This window comes from Rattus norvegicus, chromosome 13 (assembly GCF_021556685.1).
Source record: "Rattus norvegicus strain SHRSP/BbbUtx chromosome 13, alternate assembly SHRSP_T2T, whole genome shotgun sequence".
NCBI lineage: Eukaryota > Metazoa > Chordata > Mammalia > Rodentia > Muridae > Rattus > Rattus norvegicus.
This window is the reverse complement of record NC_141546.1, coordinates 4,103,162-4,121,252: the sequence shown is the minus strand read 5'-3', so window position 1 is coordinate 4,121,252 and position 18,091 is coordinate 4,103,162. Positions and strand designations below refer to the sequence as shown.

The 18,091-nt window shown below is 37.8% G+C and overlaps 1 protein-coding gene across 2 annotated transcripts in view; it reads right to left on the bottom strand.

Annotated features, from left to right (window-relative positions):
- The window catches only part of Cntnap5c (contactin associated protein-like 5C), a gene marked incomplete at its 5' end in the record, with an annotated part of 856,281 nt that overhangs the window by 448,716 nt on the left and 389,474 nt on the right, over positions 1-18,091 (bottom strand). For both annotated transcript variants that reach the window (NM_001415869.2, NM_001047866.3), the window contains 1 exon segment: positions 3,674-3,780. In NM_001415869.2, coding sequence (NP_001402798.1) covers positions 3,674-3,780 — 107 coding nt within the window.

The window sequence follows — 18,091 nt, the reverse complement described above, 5'->3', positions numbered from 1 at the left end:
TGTTATTTCTTCAAAAGAGAAAAATATTTCCCAAGTGAAGATATTCCCTTGTTAATTCCTATTTTCAATAACAATGACAGCGTAGATTCTGTGAGTAAACTTTGCAGATGATGTATATATTTTTCATGTTCCTGTTCCTCCAAGAAATATCCTCCCTTTTAATGGTAATGACTTTATGGTAAGTACAAACAGTTCAGGAGACCAGAGGATGTCTGTGTCTTTAGCAAAATGGTCTGTTCTGAGAATATCAAGACAGCCCTTAAGGCAATAGAAAAGAACTTTAAATACACTGAAAACTCCAAGAACTATAAAAATACTTATAAAAAAGTCTCTCAACTATTAAAAAATGTAAAGATGCAATGTAAATTTTAGAAGGAGCTTTACAGATCTAAAAGAAAAGAGGCAGTTACACTGTGAGCCCTCAGAAGGATAGAGAGACAGGCATATATAAACACAGGCAGATTCCTGAGTTCAAGTCAACATGGGATAGAGAGAATTAGGTCCAGAAGTGGTCAGAATGGTAAAGAGAGGTTGGGGTTCATCCAGTCATCTTAGTGTCTGTGCTTGACTTTGTTGTCTCTTCCTGAGAGTCAATAGCAAGAGTTATGTAGTACTGATACCTAGCAAAATCTAGAGGGAACCTAGAAGAAATAACTGAATTGATATGTAAATTAAAAACATGGCTTTGGTCTGCAGGAGATGAGCATAAGAAAGAAACATCTTTCTTTCTATAAGAAGGTTCTTTTCTAGAATTATTATTAATATTATTATTTTTAACTAGGAAGAGTTGAGCTATTTGGGTCTCTCTGCAGAGCCAATGCAGATCTTCAAGAATTTTTTTAAACATTATTTCCAGTTTGGGTTGGAAAAATCTATGGAGTGCAAGCACAGCTCTTTTAGAAATTTTCTTAAACTACGTTAGTTTTTTCTATTTTCTAACATAATTTCAGACGCTGGTGGAATTACAGAGTGAACATAGCTCTTCTAGAATGTTTTGGATCAACTATCCAGAGAAGGCTGACTGAATGCAGAATTACTTTCAGAATTTTTATAAGAGAATTTCTGGTTTTTCAGAAGATCCATGAATTTTTTGATGTTAGAAAACCTAACTTTGGTCAAAAATCCCATGAGCAATCCAGAGAGCTTTTAGAAATTTTACTAGGAAATAATCTGTCTCAACGAGAAAGTTTTTCAGAACAGCAAGAAAAAGCTATGTAGAGCAAAGCAGAACACAGAAAGAGAACAATTATAAAAGCTATTTCAAGCAAGCTACACAGCCAAGAGCTATCTACACAGAGCTATCTTGAGAGCCATCTCCAGGAGAACATAGGCCCACAGTTTACACTCATGATTTGTCTTTGAGTCCTTTGTTTTGCAGCTCTCAATTTCCCCTTCTCTCAGAACCCATTTCCAATCCCAGGCTCAATCTTGGCAGACTTATATTTGTTTGTTTGGTTGGTTGGTTTTGGTGAGTGTGTGTGTGTGTGTGTGTGTGTGTGTGTGTGTGTGTGTGTGTGTGTCTACATCATAGGTAAGTGAACAGCTTACAAGAGACTTTTCTGATCCTTTCCAGATGTGGGTCCTTGGGGCGTGAGTGTCAATTTCAGGTCATTATTCTTGACTAAGCAAGTCAAGTGACTTTACTAGTGAGTAAAAGTATCTTGCTGAGTACCTCTTCTTGCTCTTTTCACTCTCTTCCTTCAAGTCTTCTGAAAACTCTATTGTTTTCGAATGCTTTCTGTTTAACAGGGCTAGTACTATAAGCCTAGTAATTGATCATCATGGTGTGTACAGTATGACAAGCTCACTTGTGTTTTTCAGCATCTATCATAGATCAGTTATCTACTCTATGTTGTGGATTAGATAAGAGCTAGAGATCATAGGGAGATAGACTATTTAGTTAATAAGGAGCTTACTGTATGTGCATGAGGACCTGAATTCAATTTTGGGCACTCTGTAAAAAACAGAGGTGTGAGGCTATACCAGTAGCTGGAAAGGAAAAAACAAGATCCCTGGAGTTTACTACCTGGCTGTTCTAATAGAGTTAAAAAACATTAAGTCCAGTGATAGACAGTCTCAAAATATTACTGGAAGAAACAGCAGAAGACAATGTTGAGTTACTTTATATACACTCATATACACAGAAACTCATGATCACACAAAACCCTTCTCTTCTGTTTCTTTTTCTTATGTTTTCCCCTTCATCCTATACTTCTTCTTCCTTCTCTTTTTGGACCTCTACTTTCTTTCTTTTCCTCCTCTTTCCTTTTCCTTTCCCTCCCCCTTGTACTTCTTCCATTACCCTTCTTCCTCTTATATTTTTCTCCTTCTTTCTCTTTCTCCTTCTCCTTGTCAGTATCCTATAAACACTTGCACATCAGTAAAGCTTGCCACACTTTTCACAGGAGTTAAATCATGTAACCTTCCTAGTAGTCTGCTAGCAGAGGAATGGATCAAGACGATGCAGTTTTTACACATGACAAAATTATTTTCAATTTTAAATATGGATGAAATCATACTAATCTCAGGAAAATGAATAAATCACCTTTCCTCATCTCCCAGTCTAGTCCCATTGTTCTGTCTTCTCACTATCTAATTAGTATTCCACTCTAGCTCTTGATTCCTCACAGTTTCTCCACCAGACACTATTCCACTTGTGAATATACTTCCTCCATTCTCTAAAAATCATTCTTCTTAGTGTTTTCCTTCTACAAATTGAGCAAGAGCAGACAAGGCCTTCAATCTGAAGCTTCTCAAATGCCTAGCATTCACAGATCATCAATTCTTTGAGGCAATATTCTGGTTTTCTAGTTTCACTTCTCATGGTTTCAACACAATTTTCATCCCACTATTGGTGACACTAGGACAGTATCTGTCAGAATATGAGCAGAAATAACATTATCTACTTTTCAGTAGAAGCCCTTGAACAAAATACATGCATGCTTCCTCATCATGGATTTCCTTCCTGTAGCCATAGCTACATTTCACATAAAGAGACTTCTGACATAATGAGGACAATGAGGAAAAAGGCCTGCCAATGGGTGAGTGACCAGGGTTCAGCCATAATATAATTTGAATGTGAAATATCTACCATAATTTCATGCTTGAATACTTGTTCTCTAGTTTCTGATAACACTACAGGCAGGACTTGGAGCTGCATAGCTTTGATCCATTTTTTATTTATTCTGTTTCCTAAATATAGAAAATGGGATCTGTCAGAGTTTTTGTTCTTTTACCATGTATTTGCAACCTCCTTCCATGTCTTCCTCTCTTATGATGACTGAATTATTTTAGAAATATAAACGCAAATTAACCCTTCTCTCTTAAGGTGCTTTGTTCAGAGTATTTTTATCACTTGGACCAGTGGTCTATGTTAATTATTTGTTGTAACAGTACAACTCAAGCCATCAAGACACAGCTTCCTGTGTATACATAACATCATTTTCTCTTTCACTTTAGCATATATTCAATTTCTCTTTATTTGACCCATTCTCATAAACTCCATGGGCATATGATTTTGTCCATGATTTTTCCCTGTCTGATTCAGTATGTGACATATTACATCTACCTGGATAATTCATGCTAAAGGAATAAAAAGTGTGCATACAATACTGGATAGTCAGAGTCCCTACACTGATGCCAGGAGTTGTGTGTATATACTGTGTGTACTCACAGTCATGACAAGTAGCTCCTGTGTAACCAGTGTCAATACAGTTGCAGTAGAAGGTAGTCCAGTTTTGGGCACAATGTCCTCCATGCTCACAGTAGTTTGGCAAACACCTAATAGGAGGTAATGCAAGATTCATAAGCTAAGACAGTGGAAACAGAGAGGCAAGCAAAAGTTCTGCCAGCAGCAATGGGAAACAAGTCTGTTAAAGTCACATACCTGTCAGAGTTAAATGATATGAAAAACATACAGATATGTTATAGTGCTGGATAGTGAGATCTCACAGATGAATTCTACCTTTGAGTTAAAGCTTAAATGCTATTGCACAGAAAGCTGGATGGAAGGTAGTTTATAAAATTGTATGTTTACTATAAAGTACAAAGGGGTAGAACTTTATATTGGAAAATCCTGTGGCTTCTTTAAGGAAATGAAAAAAATTAAAGTCCTGAGATACTATTTGAACTTCTTCTCAGAATGCTCAGGAAATGATCTTAACCCATAGAAACTGAACGTGGTTTGAAGATAAATGTCCCATCAATTAACAGGCAAGACAATTATACTTTTACAGAAAGTGTTCAAGCCATCTCAGTGAACTTCTCTAGTTATGACAAAGCAGTATGGTATTCTTTCACTCAAATCAAGTGAGCAACGTAAATTCTTCCCTTTCCACAGACCTCTACACATCCCTCATACACACTGCGGAGTACTTTGAACATCCACCACCAGCGCCCCTCTTCTCTTTGGCATCCTGCCATTGTTTTGCTTCTGACTGTTTTATGTACATTTGCCATATTATGGTTGTGCATGGTTGCCTACATGCTTATAGGTATACCACATGCATGTATACCTGTTGCTGGAACAGGCCAGAAACTGGAGTTAGATTCCCCTGGAAGTGCAGTTATAAATGGTTATGAGCCGTCATGTGTCTGAGTCACCTTTCTAGCTCTGAATTTCTGACCATCTCTCACCCTGAGCTCACTTTTCTTAATGTTCCACTTAGGCTATGTAGTTTACCTCCTTTCACCGTATCTGCCTCATGCTGTTGCAATGAGGTCCCAGTTATCACAGGACTGTTCTTGGCATCTGACAAATCATTTATTTTTAAATTTTCATTTTTTATGTTTTTATTTATGCATTATTTATTTATTTCCATACTTATGACATGGCACCAGCCATGTGGGGATGGGTGCAGGTCAGAGGACAACTTGAAGAAGATAATTCTCTCCTTCCACCATGTGGATCACTGGAATTGAAGTCAGAATGTCAATTTTCACAGCAAGCTTTTTTACCATCTGAGCCATCTACTGCCTAAACAAAGAACATATTGCTTTAATAACAAAGGAACATAACCAATGACTTTTCTAGGTTTATTTGATTTATAATGCCAAGAAAGTTACAAGTGCCATGATTTTTGTCCCTTATACTACGGAATAATAAATTCAAACATCTTTTATTTTCATGGCTTAAATCATATACAGAATATAAAAGAAATAAAAGTCTAGCTCTCTCTTGATCTATTACCTTCTTCCCCCTTTGCCCTTATTCTCCTCCTCCCCCTCTCTCCGCATGCTCATAACTTGAGTCTATTCTTCTGCTTCTGTACTTTCTTTTTCTGCCCCTTCTACCCACTTAAGTCACCTTCCCATGCCCTGAATGAACTCTATTCTATACTAAAAAAAAGAGACAGGAAAAAAAGATCTGTCAACCTGTAGCATCCAGCACAAGTGATGGAAGAGCGCTATGACATTTGTGCATTTAGTTTCCATCTTTCCCCAAGACCTATTTTTTTCTCCCTATCCTTCTGAGAACCTCTGTAACATATGTTGCAGTCTGTGAAATAAACGAAGAATTTTCCAGGAGAATATGCATTTCACCTTTATTAAATGGATTTTAGACTCTGCTACTTTGAAACAACTGGAGTTTGCTTAGTTTTCTTTATGGAAAAGTTCCCGAGCTTAATCAACAAAGTATTTCCTTAAAAACATGAAGGTCTAAACTCAATCACCTAGAGTTTGTGTATATGGTGTTATATGCTTGTAATTCTAGTTCAGAGGAAACAGGCAGTCAAGTACATTATACCCATTGACTGTCCTGTCTAGCTTATTTGTTGAATTCCGGACCAGTGAGAGATCCTGTTGTAAAATAAGGATGTATGGTAACTTAAGTACAAAATCAAAGGGCATCCTCTGACTTCTAAATGCACAGATCTACACAAGTGTATACATCAACATGAAAACATACATCATGTAGGTTACAAAAACAAACACCCCCCCCACACACACACTAGCTTTCTATCAAACCACACACATTTTCTTGTAGCACAGACATTATAATATTTTAGTGCAATATTCTCAAGTCCATTAAGAATGGAAAGAGAAGACTTGGGGAAAGCTGTCAGAAATACTTGTCCTTTGAACATACCTTTAATAAGTCCCCAACAGATATTGCACTAGTGTTAATACACTCAATCTAGCTTTGAAAATGCTGCCTAAAAAGTCATCTGTCTGTGGTTACTTAAAAACTCAATGATGTATTACTCAGAGGAAAAAAGAACATTTTATTTTCGAAATTGAAAGATCTAACATTCCTAGAATAGGGAGCAAAATATGTGAGAAAATTCATTGCTGCCTTATAGCAAGGTGAATTTGGGACCTGGATACAGAGATTAGAAAAGGTCATCTCAACATGGACACTTTACTCCAGATTTTAAAGCCTGCTTTGCTTATTTAAAAGGGAAGTTTTATGAGTATGATATTCAGATTCTTTAATCAGTTTGTTTTAATTTTATTTCTTTGCTCTGCATTGCCTAAACTGATTATTTTAGAACTAAACACAGAAGGATAATGGCATAGAGATATAAAAGTGAGACAAACATTGTATATGGATATTGATAGTTACAAACATGAGGCTATCAATTCAAATTATCATAGTAGCATCAGAGAGCTAGCTAAACAATGTGAGGAATAGAGTTTGTATCCCTGCCACCCATGCAATATTTCAGGTAAACAAGACAGCAAATTTGTTATCTTTGCAGTCAGGAGGCAGAGACAGGAAATTCCAAAGGCAAACTTAATAGCTAGAAAACAAAATCGAATCATTTTAGTATCACATGGGAAATCCTTATTCTTTATACAAATTAAAAATTAATGAAGATAAATATCCTATGTTGACCTCTGAAACCTCATGTACAACTGAAAATGGTAAACACAGATGCACCCATGGACACACACACACACACACACACACACACACACACACACACCATTACAGCCTCTGCTAATTGTTGTATAAGTTCTGGATAGTTGCAGTTGCTCAGTAAACAATTTTCAATATAAATACATCTATTTCTTAACTATACAAAAGTTGTATAAGTTAACACTGAGGCTGTCTGACTTGATGAGCATGGCAAACATTGTCAAATATCTTGTTTTTGTGTAAAATCAGAGTGCACAAGAGTTTAAGGAGATGGCAGGAAAATTTCAAAGAAGGCATTAAATATAGAATGGGAAGAAAATCAATAACCATAAAAATAAAAAATATGAAAACTCAAACCATACCGTTCTAATTGAAAAGTGGGGCCAGGAGACAGCTTTGTCACTTTAGCCATCCAACCATGAGAACCAAAGGTTGATTCTTAGAACAAAGATAAAAATACAAGACATGCTCTTACTCTTCTCTTGCTCTCTCGTGCCCTTACTCTTCCCATCCCCCCTTCCCTCACCATGCCCATGCCCTGCCTCCTTTTATTGTTCCCCCTTCTACTACTCTTCTCTAATTAAACCTTTCCACATGAAAAAAAAGCCCAATATAGGTTCACATGTGTTTATAATCGTAGTTCTAGAGATAAGCAGCCTCCTGAAAACCACTTGCCTAACCTCAACATAGGCTTCTTTTGTTACAGTATCATGATATTATAGATCTTACCAAAAAGAGCTTATAAGATCATGAGTAATGGTTTAATCAAGTCCTTTGCCAGCTAGAACTGTCATGAATGAAAACACCGTGCTCCTGCAACAACAGCAAACCTCTGTTGTACATGAAGCTTCATTAGCCCAAATCTTCCAGTTCTCTCCTTATGATGCTCCTACTCAATTTATTTAGTTCTATTATCATGTAGATAGCTCAGGCTTCACAACACTTGCCACACAAGAGTAATGGCACACAATTAAATCCCCAGGACTCAGTACAAAAAGCTGAGCATGATATCACTCACCTGTAATCTCCGGGGTAGGGGCATGGAAACAAATAGTCTCTAGTTGCTTACTGGCGAATGAGTCTAGAAAATGAGCAAGCTATTGGTTCTAGAAGAGACTACTTCTCAAAAACAAACAAAGAAACAAGCAAGCAAAGGGCATATCTGGGAAAAGTTGCATGTCTTTACTCTCTGCATTTGGGCAACAAACACAGGTGAATTCTTGTGAGTCTCAACCAAGTCAATATTGTGCTACATGCAAACACACACACACACACACACACACACACACACACACACACACACACACACACACACACACACACACAAACTCGATCTTTTCCAGGACAAGAAAAATTTCCTGATTGGTTGTGGACAATCAAGGTAATAGATTAAGAAGAGGTCATTGTTCAGCCTCTGGAGATTTCATGATGACATTTTTCTAATTTGTTGGGCTCTGTTTTGCTTTTCAAAAAAAAAAAAAAGAATAAACTCTCTTACTTAACCGGGCAAGGAACACCCTGAGATAACTATGATAATGCGTGCTGTCACCATGAACAATACTTGAATCACCTGAATATGGTTCCCTATAGGGAACTATCTGGTTTGTGTTTATTGAGAGGGAAGACTCACCAAATCTCTTGACATGAATTCCAGACCAGGAAGTAGAGTAAATATTTCTGTACCAAACTCTTGTGGTTTATGTCATTATTGCTCTGTAGTAGTTTGGGGGTTGTGATTCTTCTAGAAGGTCTTTAATTATTGAGAACTTGCTTTCACTATCCTGGGTTTTTGGTTTTCCACATGAGGTTGAGAATTGGCCTTTACAGGTCTGTGAAGAATTGTGTTAGAATTTTTTATGGAAATTGCACTGAATCTCTAGATTATTTTTGGTAAGATGGCCATTTTTACTATATTAATCCTACTGATCCATGAGTAGGGGAAATTTTCTAAGGCACTTTATGATTTCTTTCTTCAGGTACTTGAAGTTCTTGTCATAGAGACCTTTCACTTGCTTTGTTAGAGTTACACCAAGAAATGGTATTGATATAAAGACAGGTCAATCAATGAAATGGATTTGAAGACCCAGAAATAAACCCATACATTTATGGACACTTGATCTTGGACAAAGAAGCAAAATCCATACAGAGGAAAATAGAAAGCATTTTCAACAAAATATTGTTGGTCTAACTGTAAGTCTGAATGTAAAAATACAAATTGATGCACATTTATAACCTTGTACAATACTCAAGTCCACGTGGATCCAGAAACTCCATATAAAACCCAATATAACAAATCCAATAGAAGAGACAGTGGGGAATATTCTCTAATGCATTGGAAGAGGGGGAAATTTCCTGAGCACCACCAATGGTTCAGGATCTAAGATCAACAACTGAAAATGAAACCTCATGAAAGTGAAAAGCTTCTTTAAGGTAAAGTATACTGTCATTGAGACACAATTATTACATATAGGTTTGGAAAATTTCATTATTAACCCTACATCTTATAGAGGGATGATATCCAAAATATACAAAGAACTCAAGAAGATAGAAGCCACAAAAACAAATAACCTAATTAAAACATTGGGTACAGTGCTAGACAGAGAATTTTCAACAGAGGAATCTTGAATGGCTCAGAAGCAGTTAAAGAAATGTTCAAAGTCCTTAATCGTCAGGGAAATGAAAATTACAATGACCCTGAAATTCCACCTTACACAAGTCAGAATTGTTAAGATTAAAAAAAAGTCAAGCTACAGTCCATACTGGTAAGGATATGGAAAAGGAGGAACACTCCTCCATTGCTGGTGGAATTGCAAACTTAATCTGGTGGTTTATAAGAAAATGGGAAAGAGACCTATGTGAAGATCCAGCTATGTCATTCCTGGGCATATATCCAAAAGATACTCAACAATACCACAGGAACACATCCTCCATTATGTTCATAGTAGCTTTATGTTTAATAGTCAAAAGGTGGAAAGAAGCCAGATGTCCTTCAAATGAAGAATGATTGAAGAAAATGTGGTTCATTTAAGGAACGGAATACTACTCAGCTATTAAAAATGAGGACATCATGAATTTTGCAGGCAATTTAATGGAACTACAAAATATCACATTGAAAGAGGTAACCCAAAAAGACATGTATACTCAATGATAAGTGGATATTGGTTAAATAGTGTAGAATATGCATAATAAAACTCACAGTCTATAGGAAGCATAACAAAAGGGTAGACCAAGTTTGGATAATTCAAAATTGCATAGAAGTAGAACAAAATAATCATGAGAGGCAGGAGGTGGGTATAGGGGACATTCTGATGCTAAGGTCCTATTCTCCAATTAGTTCTTGATCTGTCAGCAAAGAAAGCCATGTGTCACTTGCTGGGCAGAAGGGACGGGCAGGACTTCCAGGACCCTGGTGCCAGGCAGAAGCAAAGGAAGAAGAGAGAGTTTTCCTGGCTTTGGGGAGAAGAGAACTGGACAAGCATTTAAAATCTCAAAAGGAGTGAAACAGAGTCTGCTCCTACAGGCAGGTGGACATGAGAGTTTAAAAGTGGAAGAATATGACAGGTGGAGGGAGAGAAGTAAGAAATTGGTAATGGCATGTTTTTTTGTTTTTGTTTTTGTTGTTTTTGTTTTTTGTTTTGTTTCATTTTGTTTTCTTTATTTTTCTTTTTGTAGGAGGTAGAGGGCAGCACCCAGCCATTGGCAAATTGTAAATTTGTAAAGAAGGCAAGGGGGTTGGGGATATAACTCAGTGGTAGAGCACTTGCCTAGCAAGCACAAGGCCCTGGGTTCAGTCCCCAGTTCTGAAAAAAAAAAAAAGAAAATAAAAGAAAAGAAAAAAAATAAAGAAGGCAAGTTGTAAAGAAAAAATATCATATGTGTGTCTTTTATCCACAGGTTCAAGGGGAGCTGAGAAGAAGCTGGTAGTACTATCACCTTCCAGAGCTAAAGGAGGGTAGATCATATAAAACCACATGCTACAGGAGGGAGCAACCTGTATGGGAGAAGAGAATGGAAGGGGAAAGGAGAGCAGAGGGGGAAGGGGAAAGGGTAGAAGGATCAGATATGGGAGAGACAGGTGAGAAGCCCACAAGTCCAGGAGAATGAATGGAAATATGGAGCAGTGTAGGGGGGTGAACTTCTAGAAAGTCCCAGAGACCTGGCATGTGACAGTCTCCCAGGCCTCCAGGGGAAGACTGACTGAAATGCCCAAGAGTAGGGATATGGAACCTACTATGGAAAAGTTCATTAGTTCAGTAGTTAGACATCACTCCCTGGTGAGGCCACCCATCTTTAAAATTTTTACACAGAATTGTTTCTGTCTCCAAGAAATGCAGGCCCAAAAATGAAGCAAAGACAGCAAAGACTAAAGGAAAGGCCATCCAGTGACCAGCCCAACGTGAAATCCAAACCCTGACTGTATTATTCACTCCATGTTGTGCTTGTAGACAGGAACTTAGCATGGCTGTCCTCTGAGATGTTCTACTAGCAGCTGGCTGAAGTAGATGTAGATACATACTGCCAACCATTGGATTGAGGTTGGGGACCCCTAGGGAATACTTAGGGAAAAGAGTAAAGGAGCTAAAGGAAATTGCAACCCTATAGGAATAACAATAATACCCAAAAATCTTTCAGATGCTAAGCCAATAACCGTAGAACATACGTGGGCTAGTCTTTGGCCACAGGCACATATGTAAAAGAGAACTACCTCTCTGGGTTCATTGGGAGAGAATGAATTTAATCTTACAGAAACTTGGTGCCCCAGGGAAAGAGAATGCTTTTTGGGTGGTGGGGTAAGGTGGGTAGGGGTGCACCCTCTTAGGAGCAAAAGGGAGGTGGATGGGGAGAAGAACTGAGTTGGGGGGACCAAGAAGTGGAGCAAAATTTGGAATGTAAATGAATAAAATAATTTAATGAAAAATTAAATAAAAAACAAAGCCACAAAATGAACAAACAAACAAACAACAACAACAACAACAACAACAAACACAGAAGTTATTTTGGTGGGCCAAAGTTAAAGTCTGATACAGCACTAACAATGTCATGTATGTTATAAAAAAAATTAAGAAAATGATCTGAGTCTCAAAGTCTCATAGTCCCTCCCCATAAATGCAGTTACAGAGTGTCTAAGTCCCTGGGCTGCTGTGACTGTGATTTCTCCACCAACATGGACAGTATCCCTGAATTCATTTATAACATGAAATGCATTTTCTTTAGGTTGCTTTTTTTTTAGAGGTTTTATTCACATCAAAAGGGAAGAAATTAAAGCAATAGTCAAGAAGCTGCCTCAGGGACAACAAAGGCATAAATCATTTGAGCCGTTTAGAAGACTATAAAGGAAAAGAGTTTCTGACAACTGAAACCTGTCTTGGGCCTTAAGCATCCAGGCAAGCACACCTATAGAAAACATGCTTCATTACAGCCAACCTTAACAAGAAAAGGATCCTAATAGTCTTTTGGAAAGATCAGGGGAAATCTATCTGTCTAACTTGTCTTTGACTAGGCTAAGCAAAGGTTAGTCTGGATGCAGTTGGAGAAAGTATAAAAAGAAGAGGCTTTATGGTACTTTAAAAAATGTAACCTGTTACTTTAATTAAAATTTGCAAAGGTTCACAAAAAGACATAAAATTTTGCCTTCTTTTAAAATCATATTGACAAATAATAGATCAAAACTAGTGGTTACTATGCACTAGCAAAATCCAAATTTATATCATGATTGCAGTGTTTCCCGTGAACTGCAGACTTACCTTCCATCTTCCTGCTGAACAGCCCTACAGATGCCCATTCAGTCTCTGCGTTTACACTGGGCTTACTCACTGATTGTTGTCTTTGTCTCTGCAGTCCTGCCATGGTTTTTCCTATCACCTCTGATATTGTTTAGTTTCTTAACAACTTAGTGGATGCCAGACTCATTTGAGAAGAGAGTATTTCATCTTAATGAGACTGTTTTCTAGCCAGCACAGTGGTACATTTCAATAGCAAATGGTTGATGTGGAAGGGCCCAGCATACTGTGTGATGTTCTACCTTTGGGAAGATGGTCCTAGATTATAGAACAAAACAGACTGAAAAAACCCTCAGAAACAGGGAGTTAGTTGGCATTCCCTCATGGTCTCTCCTTCCAGTCCTTACTCCCATTTCCTACCCTGAAGGAGTTTCTGCCTTAGCTTTCTTCACAAATGGACTTTATCCTGTAAATCAAATAAATCCTTTTCTTCCCAGGTTGCTTTTGGTTTTACAACAGCAGAAGAAAACCAGTTACAAGTTTTTGATTCCTTCAGCTTTCTTTCTTTAAAGTTGTTGCTGGTGATGTTGTGAATAACCAGGACATCTCCTATGGCCAGCTGTGGCTATCAAATAGACTATACCCTTTGATGTCCGGCTCCTATACCACTGGAAGCAGAAAAGCTGCTTTACTAACTTGGACAGCAAAATGCCCTAAGAATCTTTAGTGGTTCTATTTTCTTGGGATAAAAGATGAAGAAATTAATGAAGCCATTCCTACTGATCTATATTGTACCCACTTAACTCTTTAAACTTACCTTTGTTCTATTCCCTGTATTTCTCTATTCCTGTTGGCATCTTGACTATCCCTAAAGCATGTTATGGATGCTCCTTTGCTGGACTTTAAATGGATTCCTTCTGCATGAAAAAAATTTCTAGCTACTTAGACACATTCTTGGCCTTCTTGTCTACCAAAATGCCACCTTCTCAATGAGGGCTTTACTAGCATGCTGTTAAAGATTGGAGCTTGTTCCCCCTGACTGTATCCAGTCCTCTTTTATTGCCCCATTTTGTGTTTTAAAAACATTTCATCTTTAGTATTTAGTATTTATTTTTTCTATATGTATATGTGCATATCCACACACAAGTGTGTGTTTAAATGAGTGTAAGGAGGGCAAGTCAGAATGAAATCTTAGTTCCCTTGACACTACAGTTACAGGGAGTTCTGTGTTGCTTCATGTAGTTTCAAGGAACTCTTAACTGTTAAGACATCTTTCCATTCCCTAGACTTCATTTTATCTTGTGCTTTCTTTCTTTTCTCTCCTTTCCCCCACCTCTCTCCTCCCTTTTTCTGTGCAAGAACATATATATATATATATATATATATATATATATATATATATATATATATATATATATATATATATATACTAGGAATATGGACTCATACATGTGGAGGGCAAAGGATAACTCAAGATAACTTAAGTAATTGCTGAATTTCCATAAATGCTTTTCCTTATTATCTGTCTTATTATCTCTTGATTTTTCCATCCTTAACCCCCATGTATGCATGCTTCTCTCTGTCACTCTCTGTGCCTCTGTCTGTCTCTTTCTGTTTTTCTGTCTTTGTCTCTGACTATCTCTCTGTCTCTCTCTCTCTCTCCATCTATGTTGTTAGTTCAATTAGCTGGTTGGTGATTAGAAGGGTTCAGGTTTTACTTTTCTGGTATTTATTCTAGTTTTTTTCTTTATTTTTTCTTTTTTAGATTTTGAGGTAAGCTCATATATTGGCTTAGAATTCATCAGGTAGCTACACTGTTTCCCTATGATTTCCAGATATCTACCTTTTTCCATCTCTCCATTTTTGGGATTGCATGTGTGTACTGCCACAACTGAATTATTTTATGAGAGTGCTGGGCAGCAAACTCAGTTCCTCATACTTGTAAGGCAAACATTTAACTCCCTGAACCATTTCTTCAGTGCTCATTTACTTTTCTCTAATACTCTCGGGCTTCAGAATATCAGCTTATGAAGTTTAGGACTTGTTGTCTCTCCCTTTTTTAAATAATCTAATCTCCATACAACACTTTTCATTGTCTATGTCAATGCTTTGATTTGAATTTTGTGTTGTTGTAACCCAGTGGTCGGATGTGATCAAATACTTTATCCCTAAATTAGCATTATTAGGAGGACATGAAACTGTGGGTTGTTGCCTTGTGGGATATCTCACATATTTGAGTGTATAGTCTCAGAATGATGCTCTCATTTTACTCTTTAGTTCTTGGGGGGGAACACTGTTATAATAGATGCCAGTTCCTGCTTCAATCTGTACACACTTTCTTTTTCTCTCATGTGAACTAGCATTATTATCCATATTGAGCCATGTGGATTTATAGCCTCCAAAACTACTTACTCAAAAAAAAAAAAAAACCCTTTTCTGCACTAGTAGAGTGTTTTGGCAATTTCATTATGTTAATGGAAAGATGAATAAATACATTCACAGCTACCTAAATAGTAAAGAAGGCAAGAATTTAACAAATGGTTATTTCATGGATTTTTCTTCAAGTTCATTGTGGATTTTAGAAAATCCACAATGTTCATTTATCTCATGTTGGGTCTCCTTAACACACTAATACATCTGAGAATGACCTTACACGTTAATTCCTCCTGCCACCAGGTCTAGTAGAAATGGAAATGAAACAATATGGCTTCATACATGCTAGGCCAATACTCCTCCAACTTAGCTACATCACAGCCTATAATAGATGATGCTTATGGGGTGAATGAATAAATAGTTCAGGTGAAAAAGAGCCAAATGAATAAGTTTTTTTTTCAGCTTGTTATTTACACTAGCTTTCTCCCTTGACCTGTGATAGAGATTTGTGGGACTGTGAAAGGTAGCTTGGTCCCTGGTTGCGCTAAGGCTAGAAACCCCAGTAATCCTGGAGTTACCTAATTCCTTGGTACCAGGCTCCTGTCACTAGCTGCAACCCTCTATAGATTTGTGGGCATTACTCATGTAAGAGCAATGCCCCCAAGCTTCTCCACATGTAGAGTATGTGACCTGTGGTCCTGTAGGCTGAAGACAGATCTTCATTTTAATGAGCTACCTAGAATCTTTGAGAGCTTAGCCAATAAGCTTTTCTTCCCAGACACTCCTCCCTAAAAAAGGTATTTAATCTCAGGCCAACCCTGAGAAGAGAGATAAGGTTTTACTCATCCACTTTCTGACTCGACAATAAATGTCCTAAAACCGTGGACTGCATGTTTTCACCCAGATCTGCTGTGGGGAGCAGTGGAGAAGGTTTTTGTCTATAGAGCCAATGTCTAACCTCCAGTAGAAGTCCTCTCTGTGATCCCAGCCTCGATCAACACCAAGTCCAAGCCAAACTCAAGTCAACCATCACAGTCGAGCCAAGGATTCCTCCCTGTGGGACGAACCAGAGCTCCCTCGTTTCTTCCTTTGGCTCCAGGCTAGATCCAACCTGTGGGGAACTTTCACTCTGTTCTCAGCTCTTCTGCACTGCTTACAGTGGTGCCTGGATGTCCGAGAGTCTGAAAACCAGACCAATCTTGTATAATGCCTGGGGACCCTCAAGCAATCTCTGGTTGTACTGTGCTTCAGATTGTGCTTCCTTGCCCCCAGAGCAGTGTCCTGCAGCTTCTGTATGACTCAACACCCTTCCAATGGTGACGTGAGATAAGAAAGATATACTCATCTTCAAACTAAACTCCACTTATAAATATAGGGGTACCCTCTGCCAAGAAGAAAGAAGGAAGCTTCATTGAAATTGAGAAGTTTCTCCTGATACTAAATGAAACTGTCCGATTTGAATACACAGAGATATTTTGGAAGTCAGGGAAATAGCTCAGTTGGTAAACTGTCATGAAAATTAAGGACATGTGTTCTATCTCTCAAATCCACTAATACAGAAAAAATATTGGGGGCATGTGGGCACACGTTGGTTCAATCAGTACCTGGGAGGTGGAGACAGATATATCACAAAGGGTCAGCAATCCTAGCCTAATCTTCTAGCCCCACATCACAACGACAGAAACTGTTTCACAAAACAAAACAAAACAAAAAAAAAACACAATAACAACAAGCACTGTCCTCTGGCTTCTATGCTAAAATGCACATACTCTACATCAGCCAAAACACACACACAGAGAGAGAGAGAGAGAGAGAGAGAGAGAGAGAGAGAGAGAGAGAGAGAGAGAGAGAGAGAGAGAAGATATTTTGGTATAAAGAGGTGTTTAACAATACAAAAATGGCTTAAACAGGAAAGAAATAAAAATATATAAATAATAAAATATATTCACTTATGTATTATAGAAGAAAAAGGCACAATTGATTTTATTAATTCCCTGAAACTAGAGACATAGGTTTCAGTTTTATTTTTATATGTACTTCATTATTAACATGAAATACTTAAAATAGAGTGAAAAAAGGCAGCTCCTGTCATATTACTACATATTGCTCCTTTTGGGTGGAAGAGCTCTTCTGAGTTTTATGTTTTATCTGAGTTGATATAGCTTCAGTTTTGTCCTTAAAATCAATTTTAAAACAATACCCTCTACGCTGTGTGTGTGTGTGTGTGTGTGTGTGTGTGTGTGTGTGTGTGATTAATTTATGTTTATCCTCCAGGCTTTACCCCCATCCCAGTCCACCCTCCAGTATTTCCACATCCCATACCTCCTCCCTGCCCCTCTCCTCAGTCTCCAATAGGATGTTCCCCACCCCACCCACTGCACCGGAACCCAAAACTTGCTATGGCCTCCAGTCTCTTGAGGGATAGGTATATCTTCTCTGACTGAACTCAGACCTGGGAGTCCTCTGTTATATATGTGTTTGGGGGTCTCATCTCAGCTCTCATATGCTGCCTGGTCGGTGATCAAGTGTCTGAGAGATCTCAGGGCTTCAGGTTACTTGAGACTGCTAGTCCTCCTACAGGGTAGCCCTCCTTTTAAACTTTCTTAAGATTTTTCATAATTCAACTAGAAAGGTCAACAGCTTCTGTTTATTATCCTCGTATCCAGAAAGACCCTAGCTGGGTGGCTGGTAGCTCACCCAGGAGCATAAGGCAGGGCAGCTAAAATCTTACCACAACAGAATTGTTCACACACCTTTAAAGAACAATTCTCACTTCATATGGGGAAACAGAAAAACAGGATAGCTAAAAATATCCTGTACAATAATAGTTCTTCTGGAGGTATCACTATCCTCAACTTCAAGCTATACTATACAGAGGAATAGTAATAAACAATGCATAGTATTAGTATAGAAATAGATCAATGGAATCAAAGCAAAAATCCAGAAATAAACTCATAAACCTATGAAAATTTGACTTTTGACAAAGAATCCAAAACCATAAAATGGAAAAAAGAAAGTCTTTTCAACAATCTGTCCTGTTCTAGCTGAATGTTTTCATGTATAAGAATGCAAACAGATCCACATACAGAGATTTTAGGGCCACCTTCTATGTAGTAGAATGAATTTGACATTGGGC